The following is a 23,816-nucleotide window of genomic DNA, read 5'->3' on the forward strand; positions in this document are numbered from 1 at the left end:
TTTTGTCTTAAAGAGTTTAATAAAACTTTTACATCAACTGCACAATATAATTCTGTCATTTAAAAGTTTGCCTTCATGTTTGGGTGAACTGTTTTAATGACACATTTTAAACTTGATCTTGTGTGTGTGTGTGTGTGTGTGTGTGTGTTATGCCACCTAGTGGTGAGCCATAAGAATAAAAACTAATGAAGACATCTGACATGTGCATTAATTAATTACATTAATCATTATGTAAATATAAATATACTCTATATCTGTGAGATAAATGGCAAATTACCGGCATTTATATTTTACGCATAGTGGTGTGCTTTTGTACAAGAAGTGTTACCATGGGACCCCAAAAAGCGACGAAAGAGGTCAGAATTAATGTTATTAATGCTGTCAAAGTGCAAATGATTCTGATTATTTGAAATATGGAATCATGCGATCAGGATAAAAAATAAAAGGGCTAAACAAACACCACTGAGGAGTAGCGGGGGTCAGCCACTCCAAAAGTCAAAAAGACTCTTCCCTTTTTGGGCTCCACTGGAAACATTTCCATCGGCGTTTGCACTTATTGGATTTCATTTGCAGGGGAAATAAAGATTATAAACGTATAAGTATAAAGCAGGTTCAACTAGAGGACGAAACATTTGTGAAAGTGAAAGACTATGACAGTAGTGATTCCTAACCAGGAGTATTTGTGCAGTTTCAAAAGAACAACATAATTAGCAAGCTAAATTCAGGAATAAAGAAAACACCTGCAGTAAATCCTGAACACCAGGCAGTAATGAGGCAGAGAGGGCTAGAGAGCTGGCTGAAATCATAACTGAAAAGGTGAGGAACAGTAAGTTGAAATGAATAGTCAAAATGAGTAGCCTGATAGTGAACACATAGACAGCTGATGGTCAGGTAAACTGTGATGGTTGAAGTAATAGAAATAATTTAAATACTGATTGGTAAAAAAGTTCAAATAGTTAACCTACAAATGGCAGCATAAATGCAAGATTTAGTCGACTGGCCTAAACTCTGACTGTTCATTGTACAAAAACGAACAATAAATCATCTTACACTGTCCTTGAAGCCTTTACCACAGGTGTCTTCAAAACTCAGCTTCAGAGCACTAGACATCACATACTGTAGATTAACAGGCTACACAATAAATGAAATGGTCCCTGACTGAAGAACTTGAGCCTGTTTCAGTGCTGACTAAAAAGAGCAGAACTCTACTAGAAAATACTGGATCTAAACTGATCCAGTATGTTCTAGTAGAGGAGGACACACACTGAGCTGAAATGGTCATTCAAGGTGTCTGTATTTGCTCCTTCTAGTTACTAAATTACCTGTTAAAATGATGACAGTTTTAGATTTGAATATGTTGCCAGCACACTGAATACTAGAACAATTTAGAAAGAATATGAGACGTTATATTAAAGCTGAAAAAAGGCTCCTTTACTCTAAAAACACAATAATGTCCACTAAGAATAACAAAGAAAGGTGAGTTTGGTTACAATTAAACACAAAGTTTATTTTAAAAGAAACTTATTCTGACCTCTGTTCTCCCTCTGAAGTGTTGTATGGGTTCATCTTTCCCAGCACAGAAAGTAAAAGAGAGCCCACGCTGATCTTATCTTTGAAAATGGATTTGGAAAACACTTTAGAGACTGGGTTTACCGCTATAATAAAAACAAAAAAATCACAGCAAAAATATATTTTAGAACCAGTAAAACCTCAACTCACCGAGAAAGAGGTTTTTATTAATATCGGATTGGTTCAACTGAGGAAGGAGACAGGATTTCAAAAAAATAATTAAATAATCTTCCTGATGGAACTTTTACTGAGGTTCATTAATAGTTTTTACATTTTTATTTTAAAGGGAGGAATTGAATTTGAATTTCTTAAATCAGGGGTTCCCAAACTTTTCCATGTCAAAACCCCCCAAACAGAATTAGCTTCTGGCCGGGGACCCCCTCTGCAAACCTACAGACAATGCTACAAAATATGTTAAGAAACGTCATCTTTTATAATGTTTCTTTCTTACTTTTATTCACTATTCAATAACTATTACATTTGTTTAGCATAAGTGCTGCCTCATATTTTCTGATTTTAGTTGGCCAGGAGTTCTTAGGTTTTAGCAGTGTCCTCCACGACAGGGCTGTTGGTCTGTTCCTTCGGTCTCTTTCTTGTCAAAAACCTGTCCATTTTGTGCTAGCTACATGCTAGCTTGAGGAGCAAAGCAGCTTGATAAATGGCGTAAACCGCCAGGTCTACACAGATTAAGAGGTCATGAACGATGTTTTGACTGGCAGGGAATCAGAAAGATGAGCATGGCAAGTAACATTTAGATATATTATTAATAATTGTGTTTTATGATAATGTTTAAATAATTAGATTATATTTTATAATAATGGTTGAAAATAATTCGATTATATTTTTTTCATTTTTCTAATTTCTTATCTTCCCTCCAATTGTCTGAGGCCCCCCTAGCGCCCCCTGGCGGCCCCCCAGGGAGCCGCGGCCCCCACTTTGAAAACCACCGTCTTAAATCACCCAATGGCGTTTTGGATCTTTCTCAATCCTCATGCAGCACTACTTGTGTTTGAGAAAACAACCAGATATTATTAGAAACAGGTCAAATATCACTCAGTGGATCAGATCATTGACTGAAGATGTTAATCAACAGATGAGATAAGGAGGGTGAAAAGTAGGTGGGGTGGGGGAATGGGGGGTTGATGGGCATGTGGTTGTTGTAGAGGTCAGAGGTCAGACTGAGGTCCTTCTAATTCTAGTAAAGAACTGCAGGAATCTCTTCCTCCAAGATTTCTTTTTTGGCTTCTTTGCTCCCTCTTCCATTTGCTGTTGTAAAGCCTTTAGTCTGTCCATCAGCCCTCTGTGGATGTTTCCTTTTGCCCCACCTTCTCTTGAAGGGCCTCCTTCATGGAACTAATAGACTGGAGTAAGATGGTCTTCTCCTGGTGTCAGTCTTCTTTCATTCTCCAGTAATCCTGTATCTGTCTGGATTACTGCTGTGTTGATGTTGTGTGCTGTCATTTGTTGCTCCACCAGGAGCCACTGATGTGCCGAAATAGCTCAGTTGGGAGAGCGTTAGACTGAAGATCTAAAGGTCCCTGGTTCGATCCCGGGTTTCGGCAGTGAATGTGTGTGTTTTGTGCAGCTGTGGAGTAGTGGTTAGAGGTGCAGCTTGGAACCAAGGGGTCCCAGGTGTCCATGGCTGAGGTCCGTTCAGCAAGCATATAACCCCCAAATTGCTGCAGCCCACTGCTCCAACTGTAAACACTACAGTGTGAGCAAATGAATGGGTCAAATAGCAGGAACTGCAAAATCCCCATTGCGGCACAATTAAGGGTTAAATTATTATTTGTCCTTCGTCTTTTGCTTCTTTCGTCTTCTGCTTCAGGCTGGAGTGTGGGCACTATGTTGATAGCTTTGGCAGCCACTTCAGGAGCTTCTGCGAGTGTTTCAGGTGCCACACAGGGTACTGCAGGTACTTCAAGTGCTGTTGCAAGATCATGAGAAGCAACTGGTCTTTCTGGAGGTTCATCAGCGTTTTCTAAAGTTCCAACAGGTAATGCAGATGATGTGATGATCAGCTTCATCAGGTCTTTTTGGAGCTTCATCAGGTGCTACAAGAAGCCAACAAGCATCAATGAGCACCAGTGAGCCTTTCCTTCCCGCAACACTTTTGACCACAAGAGCTGCAGTTGCCCTTGTTAAAGTCCCTCAAATACTTCCACTTGTCCATTTTTTCCCCTGCTTCTAACACATCAATTTCGAGGACAAAATCCTGCTGGCCGATACAGTATTTCCCACCCACTGACAGGTACCATGATAACAGGGTAATCAGTGTTATTCTATTTATTTTGAGTGGTCATAATGTTCTGGCATTCAGATTCAGTTGAAGACAAGGGCATGAAATGAAGCACCGTGAATTCCAAGAGTTAGATATTTGTGAACATAATTTATTTACATCATTTATTCTGTGTTATTGGAAGATTAGACACACTGCAGTATATAAATAAAGAGGTTTGTACAAACTTGCATAACTAAAGGGTAAAAAAAAAAAACAACAACAACAACACACACACACAGATTAAGCAGCCAACCCAAAATAAAAGAAAAAAAAAAAATCAACAGAAACTGAAAATTATTAATAACCTACGACCACAGGTGTCACCAAGTCACCGCAGCACACACATACGATACTCGCCAGCCGGCCGTCCACGTCGGCTCCCACAAACACTTGTGTTTGATACACAGTATGCAACAGGTCACACTCCTAACGCTGTGGATTCATCGAGTCACATTAAAAATAGAAGGAAACATTCAATAGTGAAGTAAAATATGAAGATACTGGTGGAGCTAAACCCTTCCAAAAGCTACTTGTCATACAACAACACACTGCATACACGCCACTTTTCTGGAACATAAGATAAAGTAAATGTTAACAGAATATGATTAACAAGCAGATGACTTCATGCGTCTTTAGAGGACGGTTTTAAAGAGCAAAGAACAGGTCCATGTGACTGCCATTCACCAGGGTGCAGAGAGGCTCACAGCGTCAGCCCAGTATCGGTGGGGGAGAAAAACCGTCAAACTATTTTTTGATGCCGAACACACCGCAAGTTGGAGAAAATATGAGCCAGCGAGAAATGTCCAGCAACAGAGTCTCCTCCTCAAAGTCTCTCAACATCTCTGAGCTGTGTGGACGACGCTGCTGCGACACACAGAAAAGCATTTCAGACTGATTAAAAGCTTAACGGGACACCAGGTCTGAAGTCGGGAGGGCTCAACTCTTACCCCACAGAACAGAGGACAAAAAAAAAAAAAGAAAGGAAACAGCAACGTATCCATTTTGCTACTCAAGCCAGCAGAGAGCAAGCGTGGCTAAGACGGCACCGTGGGCCAACAGCAGGAACGGTCTGAGCGTCCAAGCAGGCCACAAACGTCCGAGCCCTTTTCAAGCCACTTCAGGAGGATCACACCAGAAGACACCAAAAGCGTTTTCTCAGAATTCTCCATCAGTCGCCTCCCGCGATATAGAACCACCGCACCTCCATCCTCCATCATTTGTCCAATACAACCCTGCAAAAGTGTTGAACTCACACGCAAACAAGAGTGGAAGCTGAAAATATATTTGACCTTTCATGCTCTGGGGAGGAAAGAAGTCCTGAATGTGTAACAAAGAAGAAAAAGGAAACAGGTCCTTCAGGAAGAAGGTTGGGCTCAAGTCTATTTTTAAATCCGATCACTCCCAGCATTCATAGCAGAATAATCCTCTTCATATTCTCTGGATCTTGTCAGCGACTACCACGGGGTTCTCCTTGCGAATCTTGGCAGCGGCCTCGGCTTTGTAGTCGTACGGACAGTTGTGCTTATCGGAGTAACGGTGAATTCCACAGAACAGGTTTCCACAGCGACAGTCAAAACCTGAAATGCCAGAGAAAAGAAAAAAGAGAGCGAGTCAAATCAATAACAAGTGGTCAAGATGGCAAGACATGCTTTGTAAGTACTCAGTGGAGGATACTACAATGACAAGTTCTTTATATTGAATTAATACTAACCATCATCTACTTCTTTCACTATTTTGGCATGATAAGAACTACTATTAGTCACTGACATAAATTCAGTATACAACAGTGGTGTACAAGTCAACCCACGTTTCAACTTCCTAGAAATCACTGGCCCAGATTTGTGACCGCCAGCAGCTTCTTGTGACATTAATTTACATTGCGCGTGCTATCTCTTACCCGTCAGTCCAATCTTCTTGCGACACATAAAACAGCGGTTCTTCTTGGGTTTGTTGGGCTCTTCAGCTTTGGACTCCTCACTGCCAGCAGTGGAGGGATGAGAGGCCGAGACAGTTGGCTGACACACCACTGGAGACACACGGGGGGGGAAAAACATTTAATTCATTGGCTTTATTTGCATGAATTTGACTATCCTGCTTGGACAAACGGACAAAGAAGGCCAGCTCCATCCAGGGCTGTCCTTTGGACTCAGTGGAGCAGGTCAGTGAGGGGAGGATGTTGGCCACGCTGTCAAACACCCTCTCACCTCCTGCATAGTGCACAGTGCAAAAAGGAGAGCTTTGCCCCTAGAGGAGACATTTCCTAACAGCATTCGCTAGAACTGCTGCCGAGTTTCTTGAACTAACAAAAGACCCTCTGGACAATATCTGTCTTTTATTTAGGTGTTTTGCTTATATAAAGTGTTCTTGGAGTGCAATATTTGTTTTCTTCATAGCAATACACCTACTGGAGTTGTCATTATTCATGATATACATGATCTCCATAGGGCATATTCAGTCTCCTCAACCTTTTCCCCCCACTTATCTCTACTTACTTAACGTTTGTTGGTTTTTCACCAAACTGTAGTTAAGCTTGGCACATGGACTGTACTTTTAATATATTTACTTTTATCATTCTTTTCTTAGCTTAATCCATTTTTTAAATCTAATGTCTCATTTTTGTCTGGTGTAACACCTACATTTCCTCTTGGGGATCAACAAATTCCTATCTTATCTTACAATATATTGTAGTCGAGTGTCTAAAGGCGTCCTGCGTTTGCACATGTCAATATCACATTCTGATTTCAGACATCTGGATGAGGCCATATCCCAGTTCTGAGAAAGCCGGTTATGCACGCTGACGTACTTGAAAATACACTGCCTGGCCAAAACAAAAATAAGTCGCCACCTGGATTTAACTAAGCAAATAGGTACGAGCCTCCTATTGGCTAATTACTGCATGGGTGATTATCTTTCAGCTGGCAACAGGTTAACCCCAACTGATGCAATGAGTAGCTTCTCATTTCTTAAACAACCATGTCGAAAGACACATCCTGTGGTCGTGGAAAAGATGTTTGAGTCTGTTTGAGAAGGGTCAGATCATTGGCATGCATCAAGCAGAGAAAACATCTAAGGAGATTGAAGAAACTACTAAAACTGGGTTAAGAACTGTCCAACGTATTATTAAAAACTGGAAGGATAGTGGGGAACCAGCGCATCAGGGTGAGAAGAGAGGCAGATGAAGTGATGCACCCATCATGCCTAGTGCCTACTGTACAAGCATGGATCGAAACAATGCCACAGCGAATGTGTGCTGTGATCAAAGCTAAAGGCAGCGCAACGAAATATAAGAGTGTGTGACCTTTTCTTTTGGTGATGACTTTTTTTTTTGTTTTGGGCAGGCAGTGTATATTATACTGGTTTCTTACAACTGCTGGCTTCAACCAAGTGACATTGCAGACGTGAACGTGTCTCACTTCTGGAGGGAGGAAGAACCAGAGTTTTGTCTTTCACTAATCAAAGAGGTAAATATAGTTGGCAGTTCAGATGTGGAACAGTTTAAATCCAGGTGAGTTGTTTAGCTCATGTTAGCATGTATATATCCTCAGTATTTTTCATTCATCCATTGCTGGTTTGTGTTGTAGGCGCAACAAGTGCCTGCAAAAACAGTATTCCTTAATCTGCATTGCTAGTATTTATTACGTATACAGGGAGGTGTATCAGATTTCTTTGTGTTCCATGTAAACTATGTTTTGAGAATAAGGTCAGCACTGGGATATGGCTCATTACCAGGATACTGGTGTGCATACACTTAATAATCGACACTGTGTTACTGCAAAACCTCGTTGTACGAAACAGGGTATTGTTATCAAAATTAGATGTATGCAACTGTATAGTGAAACATTAATCTATTCCATTTTCTATAGGATCCACTTAAAATGACCTGGGCAATTCTATGAATTGGGACCAACCCTCTTGATCCAACAGTCCCATAAAGCACTACTGATAAACTTTGTTCTCAGTGGTCAAATAAAACCAGTAATGTGCCCACCTGGCTCTGTGAGCTCTACTTTGCTCGCTAATGCTCCTTTCTCCTCAGAGGAGAGACTCATCTCAGTCATCTGTTGTGTTACAGAAATGGCGGCTGAAATCCCACTGTGAAGAATAAAAAGGAAAAACAAAAATATATAACATTTCAGGAAAGCAACTATATTTTCCATATTTTATTTCTTTATCTGCAGAGAGACTAGATCCTACCATCCCTCCTAGGATTTTTTTTTCCTTTCACGTTTATTAGTGTCATTAAATGGAGTTGTATGCATGGGAAAATCCTGCATGAATGATTCACTGATGTAATCTTTATAAGTGGAAACTTTAAGCACCAAAAATTATGATGTTAGCAATGTTTTTTAAAATGGGAAAAAAACATAACAACTTACTCATTATTTAAAACATTTAAATTAGATACTTAATTAACTGTTTTAAAACAGCCCCTATACATAGATGGATCATCTCACCTGAAAGCCTCTGTTGCAGCAGCATCAGCCGAGGTGGCAGCTGAGGCTGCAGCGGCTGCAGCATTATTCAAGGTGGCCTCTAACCTCTGGATGGCAGAAGCCTCAGCTGCTGGGCTACTACTGCTGCCTGAGGGAGAAAATTTACAACGTATCACAGTCAGTCACGGGGGACAAAGGTCGTGCAGCAGCAGACAGAGGTTTGGGGGTCCTGTGCACACGTGGAGAGACACAAAGGGGGAAAACTGTGATAGGCACAGCGGGCCTTACCCACGGCACTCAAAGAACTGACTCCTCCATTGTTCTGTCTCGATAGGTGCTCCTTGTGGCACACAGAGCACATGCCATTAGTCCTCGGGTTGCCATAGAAACCACAGCCGGTGGCACAGAGCATAGGAACTGGGCTCTGATTTGTTTCCTGGGCCATAGCGATGTATACCACCTGGTGAGCTGACCTGGAGACACAAACAAAGACACACGCTGTTAGCCCAATCAACATACACGGGGGACAGAAACAATAAGCATTGGTGAGTGGAGATAAATCCTCCCTCAAGGAAGAAAAGAAATGTTCCGTTGTTAAAACTGTTCAGATAGCTCGCTGTCAATAAGACTACAAACCACTCTGGTCTATGGCTTTTTAACAATCGACTGATTGATGGCTAGTTTGCTTGATCTGCGGCCCTTTTACTAAATCGCGCTGAAATCCACATTGTACTTCACAAAGTAGAAACTCCTAATAGGTTTAGAGACTGCTAATCATTACCATCGACCTTTAACACATCTGACGCTTATTCTGTTGTTGGCACTACTTAATGCAATAAACACAACAGTGCATTCTAATTTCATCAAATTGTGCTGTAAAAAAAAACAAGCAATCACAGATCAGTAGATTACGAAAAAGAGCTTGAGCTTCCTTCAACACTTTATCAGTCACTATCTGGGCTTCAGTTTGCCGGTTTACGTGATCACTGAAATAGTCACGTGATTGAGGCCATGATGACACTATCCAATTCTCCTTTTTAGTAATGAGTAAAATGTGTTGTTAATCAAACATAATTTGAATGAAAAACACCTATTTGCTTTTGTGGAGCTTTGGGCCAAGTTTTACACTTTTCATTCCGGTGTAAACACATGACCTTTATGTGGAATGTCAGTCACAAGGTAACAGAGTGGGGGTAAAAAGACGGCATTTAGCATCAAATACAGCCCATTTAGTCTTTGCTCACTGAGACAGAGACTTCTAAAACATTTAGGCTAGTACGTTCAAGATTTGAGAGAAAAAAAAATATGTTTACATTCCCTAAAGGAAGGAAGTCTTTCAAATGAAATAAAAATTATAATTTTAGCACAGAAACTCAGTAACTGGGTGAACGTGGAGAATCAGAACAATCCCAACTTTAATGGTACTGGTAATGACGAGTTTAAATGTCCACTATAAAACCTCCTGTTTACATGTATTATCACAAATAAACCTCTGGGGGAAGAAGCGCCTCCTACTTGTGCAAAAAGTCAAGTAAAGTTGCCTCAGCCTCACAGGGACTTGTATTTTTAAAGGAAGTCATTAAAATATTGCTCAAGGGGGTAGAGGCTGTTTATAGTAATTGTTGGAGCAAGAAGGAACCAAGAAAGGGGAAGTATTCACACCACCAAGTTCCAGTTCCGGTGAATTGCTTCAGAGCACCCCCCCTCCCCAGAGAGATGTCAATATTACACCACCGTGATCTGAACCTTCACGTGTGCGTCCGGGCTCACATGGACCTGTGTGTGACGGCTTTCCACTGTCACAGGAGTGCAATGTGACACTGATCTCAAAGACACACACAGATCCACGAGTTGGCTCTGTACAGTAAGGCTGTAGGCACCTCTATTTATAGACAACCTCAGGAGTCTTGCAATCACAGAGGGTATCATGCCAAAATCAGGATCCTCATCATGTCCCTCCTTTAAAGGTATCACCAGCTCTCTGAACCAACATATTATCAAGACAGTGGCTGCCACAGTCTACACAGTTTGTTGAGGTGAGCCAGGGACAACACTAAGCAGATCCTGACATGGGAACACAATTCATCAAAACACCTTAAGATCATATTAAGAATCGGAGACGTTTAACATCAAGACAAAAGACACTATCGCTACCTCACTCAGATGTGTACATTAATTGTGCTACTTCCAGCACATTGGTATGAGACTCTTAGCCAACATAATCCTGGGGTTTTAATAACAAACACAAGTTACGCTACTTGAATGTTCTCGGTGGAGTCATTCAAGCAAACAGTATCACTGATCTTGGCTTCAGTCCTCTGATCCTTCCTGACAAACACCGGGCCACAGCCGTGTCACTTCTACAAATCCACTGAGTCATGCTAGCAAGCTAATGACTGCTGCTAACGTTTCACTCTCTGGAACTATATCGCATGGCAATTGGCACTATCAAGTGTGAAGCGTGTTGTAAAATGATTAAACGTTAGTTAGACACCACACAACTAAAGCGCACCTCCTTGCTACGCGTTTAATCCAAGTTCTCGTGTACTATCGATAGTTAGCCGCAGCCACCGTGTGAGCAGACTCTCGTGATCTCTCTAATGTTAGCATGCTAACAGGGTAGCTAAAACTGTTAGCACTGTTGTTTGCTTTGTCTGGTCCTTGTTTTTGCTCCCAAGCACAAAAACAACAGCACAACTCGACATTAAAACGGACATAACGAGTATTATCAAATGAAATAAGTGTGTGAGTGGTTAAATAGAGACGACAAATACGGGAATAATCCCGACGCAAGTTTGGTTAGCCAACAAGACACAATAAACTTGGGTAAATCAGATGATCATGGTGCTAGCGGATTAACATTAGTCAAGTTAAATACAGATTGACCTTATTTTAGAAGGACGGGTCTATGTTGAATCAAGGGACAGACTAGAGCTGATGTTAGTCCCTAGATGCTTTACTACAGTATAATAGCTTAAGTTATTCAATGTTCAACCTCACAGTTGGAAGAGAAAAGTTTTTCAGGGACACGTGTTAATCAAACTGAACATTTCTTCAATACCCGCTAATTAAGTAAGCCACGTTTACATCGAAATCAACTAATCGTTTTAGAAAATGAGCCTCTAAGATTATTGATGGTTTTGTTTATCTGAAGACCCCAGACACTTCCCAAAACAACCACTTCTCCTAGCTGACTGCAGTTGAACGGGTTAGCTTTGTCTTACCTTCTGCGACAAAGAAAACGATGTTCTTTTCTGGTTTTCTTTTTGATTGACGAAATGACTGGGTTAATCTTAGAGCTAACTAACTAGGGCCGTCTAGATAATGCGTCGCTTGTGCCCGTCCTTTCAGTCTCCTGGCTAAGACGTGTAGCCTCCTCTCCGCCTTGAAGCACTAGTTGCTAACTTCGTTGACGTCTTCTGTCGCTGATTTGTGGTGGCATCTGTTTTGTTTTACGTGCTGCGTTTACGTCCTCGCTCTTTCCGGCGGACGTCACGGAAATTGTGATCCTATGATTGGAGGGCAGGGTTATTGGAGTGGAGCCACAAAAGATTTCAGGGATCTAAGCTCCTACCTCTCCTCCAAGTTGTTGCGTTATCGTAAATCGGTGTCCAAGAAAACAAGTTGGAAACAAAACAAAACGTTACGTTCAGTTGCTCCACGTAAGCTAAGGTTTCATATAGCTCAGTTAAATGAACGGAGAATGGGACCATCAAATCACATCTTGGTTAATGCTACATCCCACATAATCCAACCACATAATTTATATTAATGCAGAAAACTGTCTATTAAGTTTTGTCTCATTTTGTAGTGTGTAGTATAGAAAGAGTCTATATAAAATAGGAACCAGTAAAAGAGAAATCACTGACAGGCTATGTTCTCTCCTAATAACTTTACATTAACATTTTTTAAAATAGAAAATAAGAAAACGCAGTGCAATATTATTGTATGTGCTTATTTTATTTTATTTTATTTTATTTTATAATATACAAAAATGTTCTCTCCAACGAAAGAGCATTTTTTTTACTAAACATTATTCGCAAGCGATGTCACATACAAATGTCAAACGGATGTCAAACATAAGCATGCCAGGAGTTCGTTTTTACTTTTTTATCAATTCAAACTAAATCTAATTCTGTGAAAGAGCAAATATAAAGTGTGATTTAAAAAGAGAAAGACGCAACAGGAAAAGGAAATGAAAAAAAAAAAAGATCAGTCACGTGAACAGAGGTTGCCTCGGGAACGCATTTGAAACGGCTTCATTCGACCAATCAAATGCTTGGGCAATTCAGGACGCAGCGAATCAGGTTGCAGCGAGCGAGGATTTAAACCAAGAAGCTCAGCCTTAAAATTATACCATTGCATTCTCTGTTAAGGCTAGACGTGGGTTTTGTTGAGGCAGCACACATTTCGAAATGGCTCTTCGAGTTACAAGAGTAAGTCCTTCCAGTTTTCATTTGCTTATTATTCTCTTATTCCTTAATAAGAAAGTATTTTGAAAAAATATCATTGTATAATTTTATTTTAATACATCCGATGTTAAATGCGCTCGTGCGGCGCTGTGAGGTTTCCTCTCGTGCGGGCGTTCTATAATAATAATAATAACACTAACAAGAAATGCTACAGTGCTAATGAAAATGAATTTCATGCAGTATTCCTAAATACATTTTTATGTTTGTCTGCAGAACCGCTTGGCTTCCACCAAGGCTGAGCTCGGTGGAAAGGCCTGCTCGGTGGCTGGGCCCACAATGAAGCCTCGAGCAGCTCTTGGCGAAATTGGAAACATCGCAATTAAGAAAGACGACCAGAAAAAAGTAAACCCACGACCACCATTACTATTGTAATAAAATGTGACGACTTGTTTCATCTACGCTAAAATATTGAGGTCTACGAGCGTTGTATCATAGTTTCTTTTCCTGTATGTAAAATGACTAGCAGCTATTCTAAACGAGGCCTAAGGGTGTTGATCAGTTTAGGTCGGTGAGCCTCTCTACCTAGTCTTTATTTACTTAATGACCGCACAAAGGTAAAATCTCGTACACATGCGAGGAGCCCAGTGTAGTGTCACATTTAATCATTAACCCAGTAAACCTGACGACAGAAAATGTCTTAATTACTTATTTTTTTGCTTTGAATTATGACGGGAAATACTTAAGCTTTCTGAGTCTTGAAGAATAAAATGTTTTCCTTTTTTAGACTGTTAAGACTGAGGCTGTCAAGAAGACCAGAGCTGCCACCAAAGCGGAAAAAGTCGAACAACCAAAGCCCAAAAATGTTCCTGTGAAGCCCGAGGTGCAGGTGGTGAGTTGTGTTCATATATATATATATATATATATATATATATATATATATATACTGCCTTGTTAATGAGCATCAAATGGCCACTGGGTGTAGTGCATGGGTTTCAACAAGTGTTTTCAATGTTCCAGGTTCCTCCAGAACCAGCATCCCCCACACCAATGGAGACTTCTGGTTGTGAGCCTGCTGACCTCTGTCAAGCGTTTTCAGACGTCATTCTCCACAACGCTATCCGAGATGTTGATGCAGATGACTATGACAACCCAATGCTCTGCAGTGAATATGTGAAGGACATCTACAAGTATCTCCGTCAGCTTGAGGCAAGCAAGGCTCAACAGCAATTTATTTTTATTTTTTTGGGACATTTCTGTCCCTATTTGGTGATAACGAAGTTTATTGTCTTAACAGGTTGAGCAGAACGTCAGACCCACTTACCTGCAGGGTCGGGAGGTCACTGGGAACATGCGAGCCATTCTCATTGACTGGCTAGTGCAAGTCAACCTAAAGTTCCGTCTCCTGCAGGAGACAATGTACATGACCGTGGGAATCATTGACCGCTTTCTTCAGGTAAGGGTCCTCATCCATCGGCCACCATCACCAGAAATGTAGCTTCTCCTGCACGGCCAAGACACCTGGCTTTCTAATGGAATTGCACCATGCTAATTTTGTGAAATCTTTGCAACTGAACCTCCAACAGGATAACCCAGTCCCCAAGAAGCAGCTGCAGCTGGTTGGAGTGACTGCCATGTTCCTTGCTTCCAAATATGAGGAGATGTATCCACCAGAGATCTCTGACTTTGCCTACGTGACAGACCGGGCCTACACCACTGCCCAAATCAGAGACATGGAGATGACAATTCTGCGGGTGCTCAAGTTCAAGCTAGGCCGCCCACTTCCCCTGCAGTTTCTCAGGAGAGCCTCAAAGATTTTCGAGGTTTGTGGCAGTGTGGATTAATTTCAGTGAGTGCTTGGCAAGTTTTATTTGAAAGAACTAATTTACATCCATGACTGCTTTCCTCAGGTGACTGCTGAGCAGCACACCCTGGCAAAATATCTTCTGGAGCTCACCATGGTCGACTACGAGATGGTTCATTTCCCACCTTCCATGGTGGCAAGTGCTGCTTTGGCGCTCACCCTCAAGATCCTGGATGCTGGAGAATGGGTAAGTGGATCTGATGTGGAATTTTTATTTTATTTTTTTTAATTCTTTTTAAAATGGCAACGTTTCAGTATGAATTGACCCACATGTGGAGAGTGGATGCTGAATGGCTGGCACTCTATGGCATATGTATTTCATTGTACTGAATGTGAACCGAATGCTGCTTTCCTGCAAATTTTGTAGCCAACGGAAAACCTTGGCAGGCTGCCTGACCAATTTGATGCTCTAAAGTTTTGGTTATTGCTCAAAATGGCAGATGGTCTGGCCTAGGTCTAAGGGCATTGATAAGAAAATGAGTTTTGTTGTTATTACAGGATTTGACACTGCAGCACTACATGGACTACACAGCAGAGAGTTTGATTCCTGTTATGGCACACATTGCTAAGAATGTTGTTAAAGTGAATGATGGGCTGACCAAGCACATGGTAAGTTTTATTTATTATTTTTTTTTTTTTTTTTTTTTTTAAACCAGCCTACCTGGTCTGATCCAAGCCTTTATCTTAACTTCACCACCTAGCAGTTGTGCTGAATTTGTTTTTTGTTTTTGCAGGCTATCAAAGGCAAATACTCCACTTCAAAGCAGATGAGGATTGCTGCCATCTCACAGCTCAAATCTTCAGTGGTTAAGGATCTTGCAAAGCAGGTCACCCAGTGAGATTACTTGATGTGTTTGGCACCATGTGCTGATTTGTACAGATGTAACTTAAACTTTTAGCATGGCTGAATGCTCTGTGCCTGGGATCGTGTCGGTGGTTTTCACATTTAACCATCTGAAATCGTATGTAATTTTGCTGACCCTCTTTCAAAGCATGCCGTAAGTTCAGTTCAGATGGCCTTCCAACCTGAAAGCCAGTCACAAAATGGCAGTCCACTCTTAACATTGACTTGAAGTCACTTAAACCTTTTATCAGATGTACTACAAAAGTTAGCTTTCACTGACTACTGTAATGCAATTGGTTCACTTTTCACCTCGCCATGGCTTACACTACATGGCTGGCTGGCATCTTGAGGTCACATTCCTAATACCATATTCTAATGGTGACTTGACATTCTTGCAGGTTTAACTGAACTGTTAATCTAAAACCTGTGGCATGTTTTCAAAAAGGGTCAGCTATTTAAATAACAGATGTTATCAGCTTTTTTTTTTTTTTTTTTTTTTAATGGGACTGTTTTAAAGTGTGTGGAAATGACTGTGTAAAATGTATAATACTTTTAAATTTTTACCTTGTGTTTTTTAAAGCATCTATTAAATGGTTTTTGACCAGAGTTGCTCTCCTGTCATTAATTGTTCTCACCACTAGAGGTAGCTGTAGGACAAGTTGAGTCATGCGTTGACTTAACCCTGCCAACTGCAAAGGGGCTTGACTTGTCTCTAGGTGGTGGGAAATGTTTACAAAGCTTAGGGTTTCTAAATGTCAAATGTTTAGCAAAATTGATCTTTATTGAACTACTCACTGAAAATTGAGTTCTCACTGAACAGTAAAGGTTCTCGGATCAGTCGACTTCTAGACCTGCTGGAGTTGATGTATACGTGCCGCTCTGTTTGCACCAAGTATCAGGTCTGTAACTAAATTAAGGATTGGGAAAAGGGCAGTTTAATTTGCATAGCCATGTTCTGACAAATGAGACACTTGTACCTCATATTAATGCTTTAAAGATTTGGTTTGTAAACTGCTACAGTTACTAAAATGGGTTGTCTTGAGGTTTTAAAGGCAGATACAGAGTTACACAGCTGGGGGCCTGAGCCACAAAGTCCTAGTCATCTAGGGATGAGTAAAGATCTTAGCACCTTTGGCAGGGCCCTGTCTTGAGATTTCAAGCAGTGCTCATGGTTTAGTAAATCAGAGCTGCAACCAGTCAACACTGTAAAATCTCAACTCCAAAATGCAAGGATTTGTGTAAACCGTCTTTTAGATTTTATGCTTGGTGATACCAGAATAAAGTGCACTTCAACAGTCGGGTCTGGAAGAGGGAAGCATGACTGACATGTTCTAAGTGCCAAAGAAAAGTATGTCCTGGATCTTGGTATGCACTCAGTTGGGCAAAATGGTCAACATCTAAGGTTGAGGTCGTCTATAGGAACAATCTTTGAGGCACTCAAACTATAAGACAGACTGTAACAATATCAGTGCCAGGAAATCAAAGCTAAATGGAAGTCTGCCATAATTTTATGTACAGTACATCTGTGCTTTTACTACTAAGAATGTGGCAAAAGGTCTGTAAGCAAGACAGTTTAATTTTCCCTTAAGGTATTTAGTAGTCTCTAATGGAAAAAACATTCCAAATGTATTTTATCTGTAAATGTTTTCTTAATTTCGTTTCCACAGTTGTATCCATAGCATAAGATGTGTAGATCTCATGTAAGGTACAGATGCTCCTCGCCATTTCAGTTACATCACATCAGGCCACAAGTAGTTAAACCTAATGGACAGGGCAGAGTAGGAGCTATTATCACTTTAAACCATTCACAGCTGAGACCCCGGGGGGACCAGTACCACCCTCCCTCATCCTCATCCATCCGCCCACCCTCAGGGGGACGTCCAGAGAGCTTTGTTGTACTAGACCACCTGCCATCTGCATGACGTGAATCGCTGTGTACATCATCAGGATCATAGGGCCATCCCTCCTTAAGGCCTGTTGGATAACAGCTTGACTACATCTGTTGCTTTATAGGCCTAGACCAGAAATCATCTGCTGCTGCTGAAAGGGGAAAACATTATTTGGCACTCTGGGATTTTGGGTTCATAAAGTGAAATATGAGAAGCAAGCACATAAAACATCAGTGGTGGGTGCTTTTACAGTCCTGTGAGGTAGAAAGAGACAAACAGTGTTGGGTCACAAGTTGTAATAAAATTGGTCAATACAATACTGAGCTGAGATCTGGGCATCTGTTTCTTGACATTATGATGTACAGACGGTAGTCCTGACACCTTAAGAGCACATCACTTCCATCCATTTAGTTCTGAACACACTGTTTTCCACAGAGACCCGTGATAATTAGTCTCAGTTATCCTGGAAAGCCTGGCTTTTAAACCCACAGATCAAACCGAGGATTCATACTTGGAGGCTGAGGTCATGACTGGGCAGCCGTATCGGTTTACAAGACAGATTCCTCCTGTGCGGGGCTCCAAACCATTCACTTGCAGTTGCCTGGAACAGTATTTGGCTCTTCTGTCAGAGATTCAGTTGTGTGACATTTATTATAAGGGAAAATTGAACATAGTAGCTGCACCAGTTCAGGACAACTCATCATGGAACAGCACGTTTGCAAATAACCTTAAAATTAAATTCACCCAAATTATAAAGACACGTGTCATCACTCAAATCTTGTGGAATCTATCCATGAAACTAGTCTTAGTTTTATGTGCAACGTTAAAGAATGGCACCAAGTGAACAGCTGGTGACCTAAGGACCCTGGGATAAACTTGAAGTCACTAAAGATGATTTCAGACTGAACTTTTTGTACCGGCTGCTGGAACTGAGCAGGTTCTCTTTTTAGCAATTCTTAGTTCCTAATTTGAGAATGTACTCCCAAGCACAGGAGGTACCTTTAGTGACTGTACATTGAATACAGTGATTAGCTGAACACATGTATGAAGCTGGGGTAACTGCAGCAGCTCTTAAATTTAGCTTTAAAAATGGAACAAAACAGACCATCCAGGATTAATTTAGTCCATATGAAATATTATGTGTTGCACAGGACTAAGAGATGTCGCTTTAACTCAATGTAACCCTGCATTACAGGGTAGCACCCAAGACCTTTTAACATTGCTAACCATTTATATCCACAGCAAAGCTATAAAACACACTAAAAGAGACTGGGAAAACCCCGAAAAGCATAATACGGCTTCTCTGATGTAACTGATCCAAGTTTGGCAAGATCTCCCAGTGAACAGGTTCCCAGCTGAGGCACCAGAACAACAAAGTACTGGTCCTCTAGAGACAGGTCACGATTTTAGAACCCTTTGTAAGGCCCTGCTTTAGGATCTCAAGCGGGGCTACGCTTTAATAAATTGAGTATTCAAGGCTTTTTAAACAAACTGTAAAAAAGCCCAGGTAACAGTGAAGGGCAGCAAGGATTGGTGTAATGAAATCACTCCTCCCTGTATTTGTTAAAAGCCTTGTAGCAGTATTTTTTGTTTACTGCAGTCTTTGGATAGCTTGCCTGCTGATACCAGAAATAAGTTCATTTCAACAGTCAGGTCTGGAAGAGATAAAATTGCAGAGGAAAAGAATGTCCTGGATCTCACTGTCCTTCCCCCAGTGTGCTGGCTGTGCGAATGCAAACAGAAAAAAATCTCTTGGAGGTATGTATTTTTCACAGCACCTCTCCAGTGAGTAGTTTACCCTCAGAGAGTCCAAAGAATTGTTTGGTCCAGAAGCACCTTAAATACATTTGAGGACCCAGCTCTGTGTTTGGTTAACTAGTGAACCCCTAAACACATTTAAAATTACACAGAAACAGACAGCATGTTTAGCCATGTTAGTGGATTTACTGATTTAGATTAAGTCAAGACCGTTGACTGCAACCATTAATGTATATTCTGATACATTTGATAAACCCCTCATTGGAGATTTATGACCCAACATAACATCTACTCTATGTCGGACCACGGGACCCTACACAGGAGACTACTGTCTCTTTACTGTCTTGGGCTTTATTTCCTCTGTGTCTTAACATGGATGACAATGATATTTGAGGCTTAAATTAAGTTTTCGATTTAAATGAATGTATCAGATGGACTGACATGTAATTTCAGGTATGTCCCTAGGGGATGATTTTAAATGACTATGATAATGATACATTAGTATGTAGTAATACATTCCCCACATCTTAAAAAGCATACAGGCAGGAAGAGACTAGCAGCAATGTGGTGACAAGAGACCATGAGATGTATACTATAAAAATATTATGACATAAATAACTGAGAACCCCATGTGGTGGCATTTTCTTTCCAAACAGAGAGCTTGTTCTGTTCTGCTTGTTTCACTCTGAAACATTTGCAGTGTAAAATATATAAGAGTGTAGCCTAGGCAACCAGAGCCTGGAGTGTCCACTAGCGACCAAATGTCAGCTCAAAAGCCACAAACAAATCATTTTACATGAGGACGGAGCTTGAGACTGAAACCGGTGATCATATGGCAGCGGTGATGGGAATGTCCTTGGCCTTTCTCCAGCCCTCCACTGACTCCTGATCAATGAATTTGATGCACATTCTGCTTATGTAACCCACTTTGGTTAGTTTTCATAGTAAAGATTTTTTTTTTAGCAGAAAGTTGTTCCCCATGCGAGGTTATCTGCAGTCAGTGGGACATTGTTTCAGAGATGTTTAATGGAACTCCCGTTGCACTGCAGTATCAGCAAATGCAGATATCTCAAAAACTTTCTATGCAAATGAAACCCAAATTACAAACATATGATGCCGTCATCATCATTCTAATATTTCAAATTAAAAGATTCAAAATATGTTGGGTGAGCTGTCCGCTTGAATGACCGCTGGATATGACTGTCTAACTAGCTCTCCAGTGACATTTAACACATATTGTGTGAAGACAGTTCAAGGATGATGTGTTCATGCACATTTCCGTGTTCTTGAAGCACAAATGCTTCTGTCCTTTTCCATATTTATTCAAGCTCTCTCCATTAAATGAATTTGCGAGTCAGCACTGAGGTCTAGGAAGAATGCAAAGCTTGGCTTCAAGACCACTTAATATTTCAGCGATGCAGATCTCACCCGCAAGATGATCGTCCAAGACGAGAGTCAAAAGTTTGGAACCCCTTCCCAGTCTAAACATCATCCAAGATGGCCAGAGGTTTAACAAGTGCACCCTTCAAAACGAGGCAGTGCCCATTCTCACCTCACATCCACCAGGTCTGCGTGTCTCAATTCAATAATGACAAAGTCAAACAAACAGCCGGCCCGTGGCAGCACTGTTAGGGTTTCTGCGGGGTGCTAATAGGTTGGCAGCTGGCGTGCAGAATGGGGCCTCTGGACTTGAGAGAGGAGTGGAGCACAAATAAACACAGGGGCATTCATTTTCACAATTTATAGATTTTCAAATAAAAATCATGTGCTTCCTGAACTTCACTGACCTTTGACGCTCAATGTCACAGCGAGGAAATAAAGGCTCCCATTGTGGCCTGGACAGTGGAGTGTTTGAGCCAGGTGTGGATAGGATTTTCTCCAGACCCCCTGAACCTCTCCGTGTACCGTTTGAATGGCAAGCAGGAAGTCATCTTCTCCTCACAATCCAGGACTTGAATGTTTGTTGAATTCTTACAGACAGCAGACTGGTGTCTTTCCTTTGCAAAGGCACAGCATTGTTAGAGGGACTGAAGAAAGACTTTTCATAGCTTTATATATTAGTACTATGTATATTATATCTCATATCATAGTATCTTGTGTGTCTTATCCTTAGCATTTAGTGGCATGTGACCTGAATGTCCATTTTAGAGTAGATTAGATTAAACTGTGCTGTCACTGTTGCAGCGTATGCGTACAGAGCCAATGAAATACAGTTAGCATCTAACCAAAAGTGCAAAGAAATCTCAGAATGTATATATGGCCTGTATGTACATGGTTGACAGTGTATCACAGAGTAGTGTCGATACAGATTATCTATACTATACAGGATTAAGTATGTGCATTATTGAGAATTTGAGTAGACTATATGTAATATACAGAGTAGGTATGTGCAGTAGAGAGTAGATAATGCATCCGTTCATTATCTATTACCTCTTATTCTACAGGGTTGCGCGGGTGCTGGAGCCCACCCCAGCTGTCACTGGGCTACAGGCAGTGTACACCCTGGAGAGGTCATTAGTCCATCACAGGGCACAGAAACACAAAACAACTATTTTCATTCACAGGCACACCAGTTGTCTCTGGATTGTGGGAGGAAGTCGCAGCACCTAGCACCTACCTACCTACCTACCTACCTACCTACCTACCTACCTTCAAGTAGTAATGCCAGAGATTCAAAGCCAGAACCTTCCTGCTGTGATGCATCAGTTCCAAACCACTTCACCCCTGTGCTGACCCAGTGGACATTCAAACAGATTAAATGAAATATAACGAATGAACAGGATGCACAGTGTTAACAGTAGAACAATGAGCACTGCAAACATTATCTATGTATTGGTTGTGTCAGTTAGTGATGCGGTATCAGGGACACTGCCTCAGGGAAGAAGCTCTCCCTGAGCCTGCTGGTACGGGAGCGGAGGTTCCTGTATGGTCTGCCCCATGGTAGGAGGGTGAACAGTCCATGGTTAGGCTGGGATACATCCCTGATAATGCTTCTCACCCTACTCCAGCTGTGCTAGTGATAAATGTCCTTGATAGAAGATAACGACTGTGCTGCGGAGCTGTTCTGGACCTTTCTATAATATTACATGGTTATCATCACTAAATTGCTTTTCCCCCCTCCCTGTGTACTTCAAGAACTTGTGTCTCATGGAGGTTTATATTTCTGATTTAAATTACTTTCCATTCACTTGATCTCATTATACTTCCTACAATATCAGATGAGCTTCATCAGCAGATTTAAGTGGATGAGAGTTCCTCAGGCTGCTCAGAATAACAATGGAAACGTATTCTGCAGTTTCATGACAACTGGGCAAACGGATTTCCTAATGAAGAACATGAATATGACTGAAAATCTCCAGAACAGCTACAAGGACAAAGCACTGAAAACAAGCTGTGGTGTACCAAAAGTATCGCTGAAGCCATTTTACTTAAACTTGTGTCAGAGAGAAAAGTCCTATAACAACCATTCATCTACTGGACACAATGTAAACAACGGCCTGGATACGCCAGTGTGGGAGTTAAGTCAAATTACACAAAATAAAGCCACTGTCGAATTCCGAAATTTTACTACATGCATGTTTTGGCAAGAAATGTTGGTTTGGGGAGACAAGAAAGAAGTTATTACCTTGTTTCAGCTCTCAGAGATTATTTTTGGCCCCTGATCTGCAACCCTGGACCAGTTCAGAGCAGTGTGGTTGTGGAGCGGCAAGGACTCTTAGTTGTTCACTTTTCCCCCAACTGAGATTTTTCCACTGGCCTTCACTGCATGAGTTTGGGGATTAATAGGTGTGGTCCAGTGCTTTTAAAGTGCCAGTAGGTTTGTAGTCTCTCACAGGAAGAAGGAGGCCAACTGCATGTCTTTTAAGGCAGGAGTTGTTTTCTCTTCTTGGTGCTATATAAAGCAGGATTTCAGGCACCGCGGCGAGATTTGCATTTCAGTCGAGTCGATCTAACAGGCTTGTTCTGAACCTGTTGTGGAGTATTTCGGTGGCTTTCCCCTGTGATGTAATGTGTGCACCATTTGCACCTTTGCTCGCAGACCTGGAAATCATCTCCCATTTCTCAGATTTGCATTGTGCCCTTCTGTTTTTCTTTGTTTGCAGAAACGGCGAACCCATCGTCTTTTAATGTGGGATGAAGAACAAAATACGAATCATCTTTCGACGGAGCGAGGCAGCTGCCTATTGATTTACATGCATGAAAAATGGCAATAGGAAATGACCACCACGAATGACCTGTGAGTCCACTTAAATAAATAACAAGTACTGAAAGATATGTATGATAGGTCCTCAAGTGAAATTTAAGATGGTTGTGTGTGTTGGAACCAAACACAACTCCCACTAGCAGAGAGATATCAGCTAACATGTACATATTTACAGACTGAATGAATGAGACGGAACAGAAATAGAGTTGCTTAAAGCTTCATTGCAGGTCTAACTGAATGTTTCTTTCGTCTTCAATGTCTAGAATATTGTTTGGATTTGAACTGGACTTTCTCAAGCGTGTCATAAAACAATGCTTACCTGTCCATATGGTTAACACGGAAGCCGTTTAGTGCTATTATTGTGTTTCTGGTCCACACTGGCTGTTAATAAATGTCTCCCTATGTGAGTAGAATGGACAAAATCAATTGCCCATCTAAAGCTAAACCCATGTCGAACATAAAGTGTCCAGAACTTTTAGCTCAAGGGAATATAGTCCAGAAACTTTCCAAGCAACTATCTGCAATCTAAACCCCAGGAAGACGTGGCAAATCAACTGATGTTATT

General features: G+C 41.2%; 2 protein-coding genes across 3 annotated transcripts; one reads left to right on the forward strand and one right to left on the reverse strand.

Annotated features, from left to right (window-relative positions):
- Positions 1 to 3,952: 3,952 nt before the first annotated feature.
- Positions 3,953 to 11,832, reverse strand: LOC311508096 (AN1-type zinc finger protein 5-like). Its single transcript, XM_084572737.1, has 6 exons — positions 11,508 to 11,832; positions 8,572 to 8,756; positions 8,305 to 8,431; positions 7,839 to 7,942; positions 5,748 to 5,876; positions 3,953 to 5,427 (listed from the first exon to the last, which is right to left on the reverse strand). Exons 2-6 carry the CDS (start codon positions 8,726 to 8,728, stop codon positions 5,279 to 5,281), a joined length of 666 nt encoding a protein of 221 aa, XP_084428863.1. The 5' UTR covers positions 8,729 to 8,756; positions 11,508 to 11,832; the 3' UTR covers positions 3,953 to 5,278.
- ccnb1 (cyclin B1) lies at positions 10,305 to 16,006 on the forward strand. 2 transcript variants are annotated; one of them, XM_084572736.1, is made up of 9 exons: positions 10,305 to 10,319; positions 12,969 to 13,097; positions 13,480 to 13,584; positions 13,713 to 13,901; positions 13,990 to 14,148; positions 14,279 to 14,515; positions 14,603 to 14,743; positions 15,055 to 15,165; positions 15,291 to 16,006. In XM_084572736.1, the coding sequence occupies exons 2-9, from the start codon at positions 13,032 to 13,034 to the stop codon at positions 15,393 to 15,395; spliced, it is 1,113 nt and encodes a 370-aa protein (XP_084428862.1). In that variant the 5' UTR covers positions 10,305 to 10,319; positions 12,969 to 13,031; the 3' UTR covers positions 15,396 to 16,006. The 2 variants fall into 2 exon arrangements, with proteins under 2 accessions (XP_084428862.1, XP_084428861.1); XM_084572735.1 differs by lacking the exon at positions 10,305 to 10,319 and adding an exon at positions 12,684 to 12,719.
- The last annotated feature ends 7,810 nt before the right edge of the window (positions 16,007 to 23,816 follow it).

This window comes from Chelon labrosus (assembly GCF_963514085.1).
Source record: "Chelon labrosus genome assembly, chromosome: 22".
Classification (NCBI taxonomy): Eukaryota; Metazoa; Chordata; class Actinopteri; order Mugiliformes; family Mugilidae; genus Chelon; species Chelon labrosus.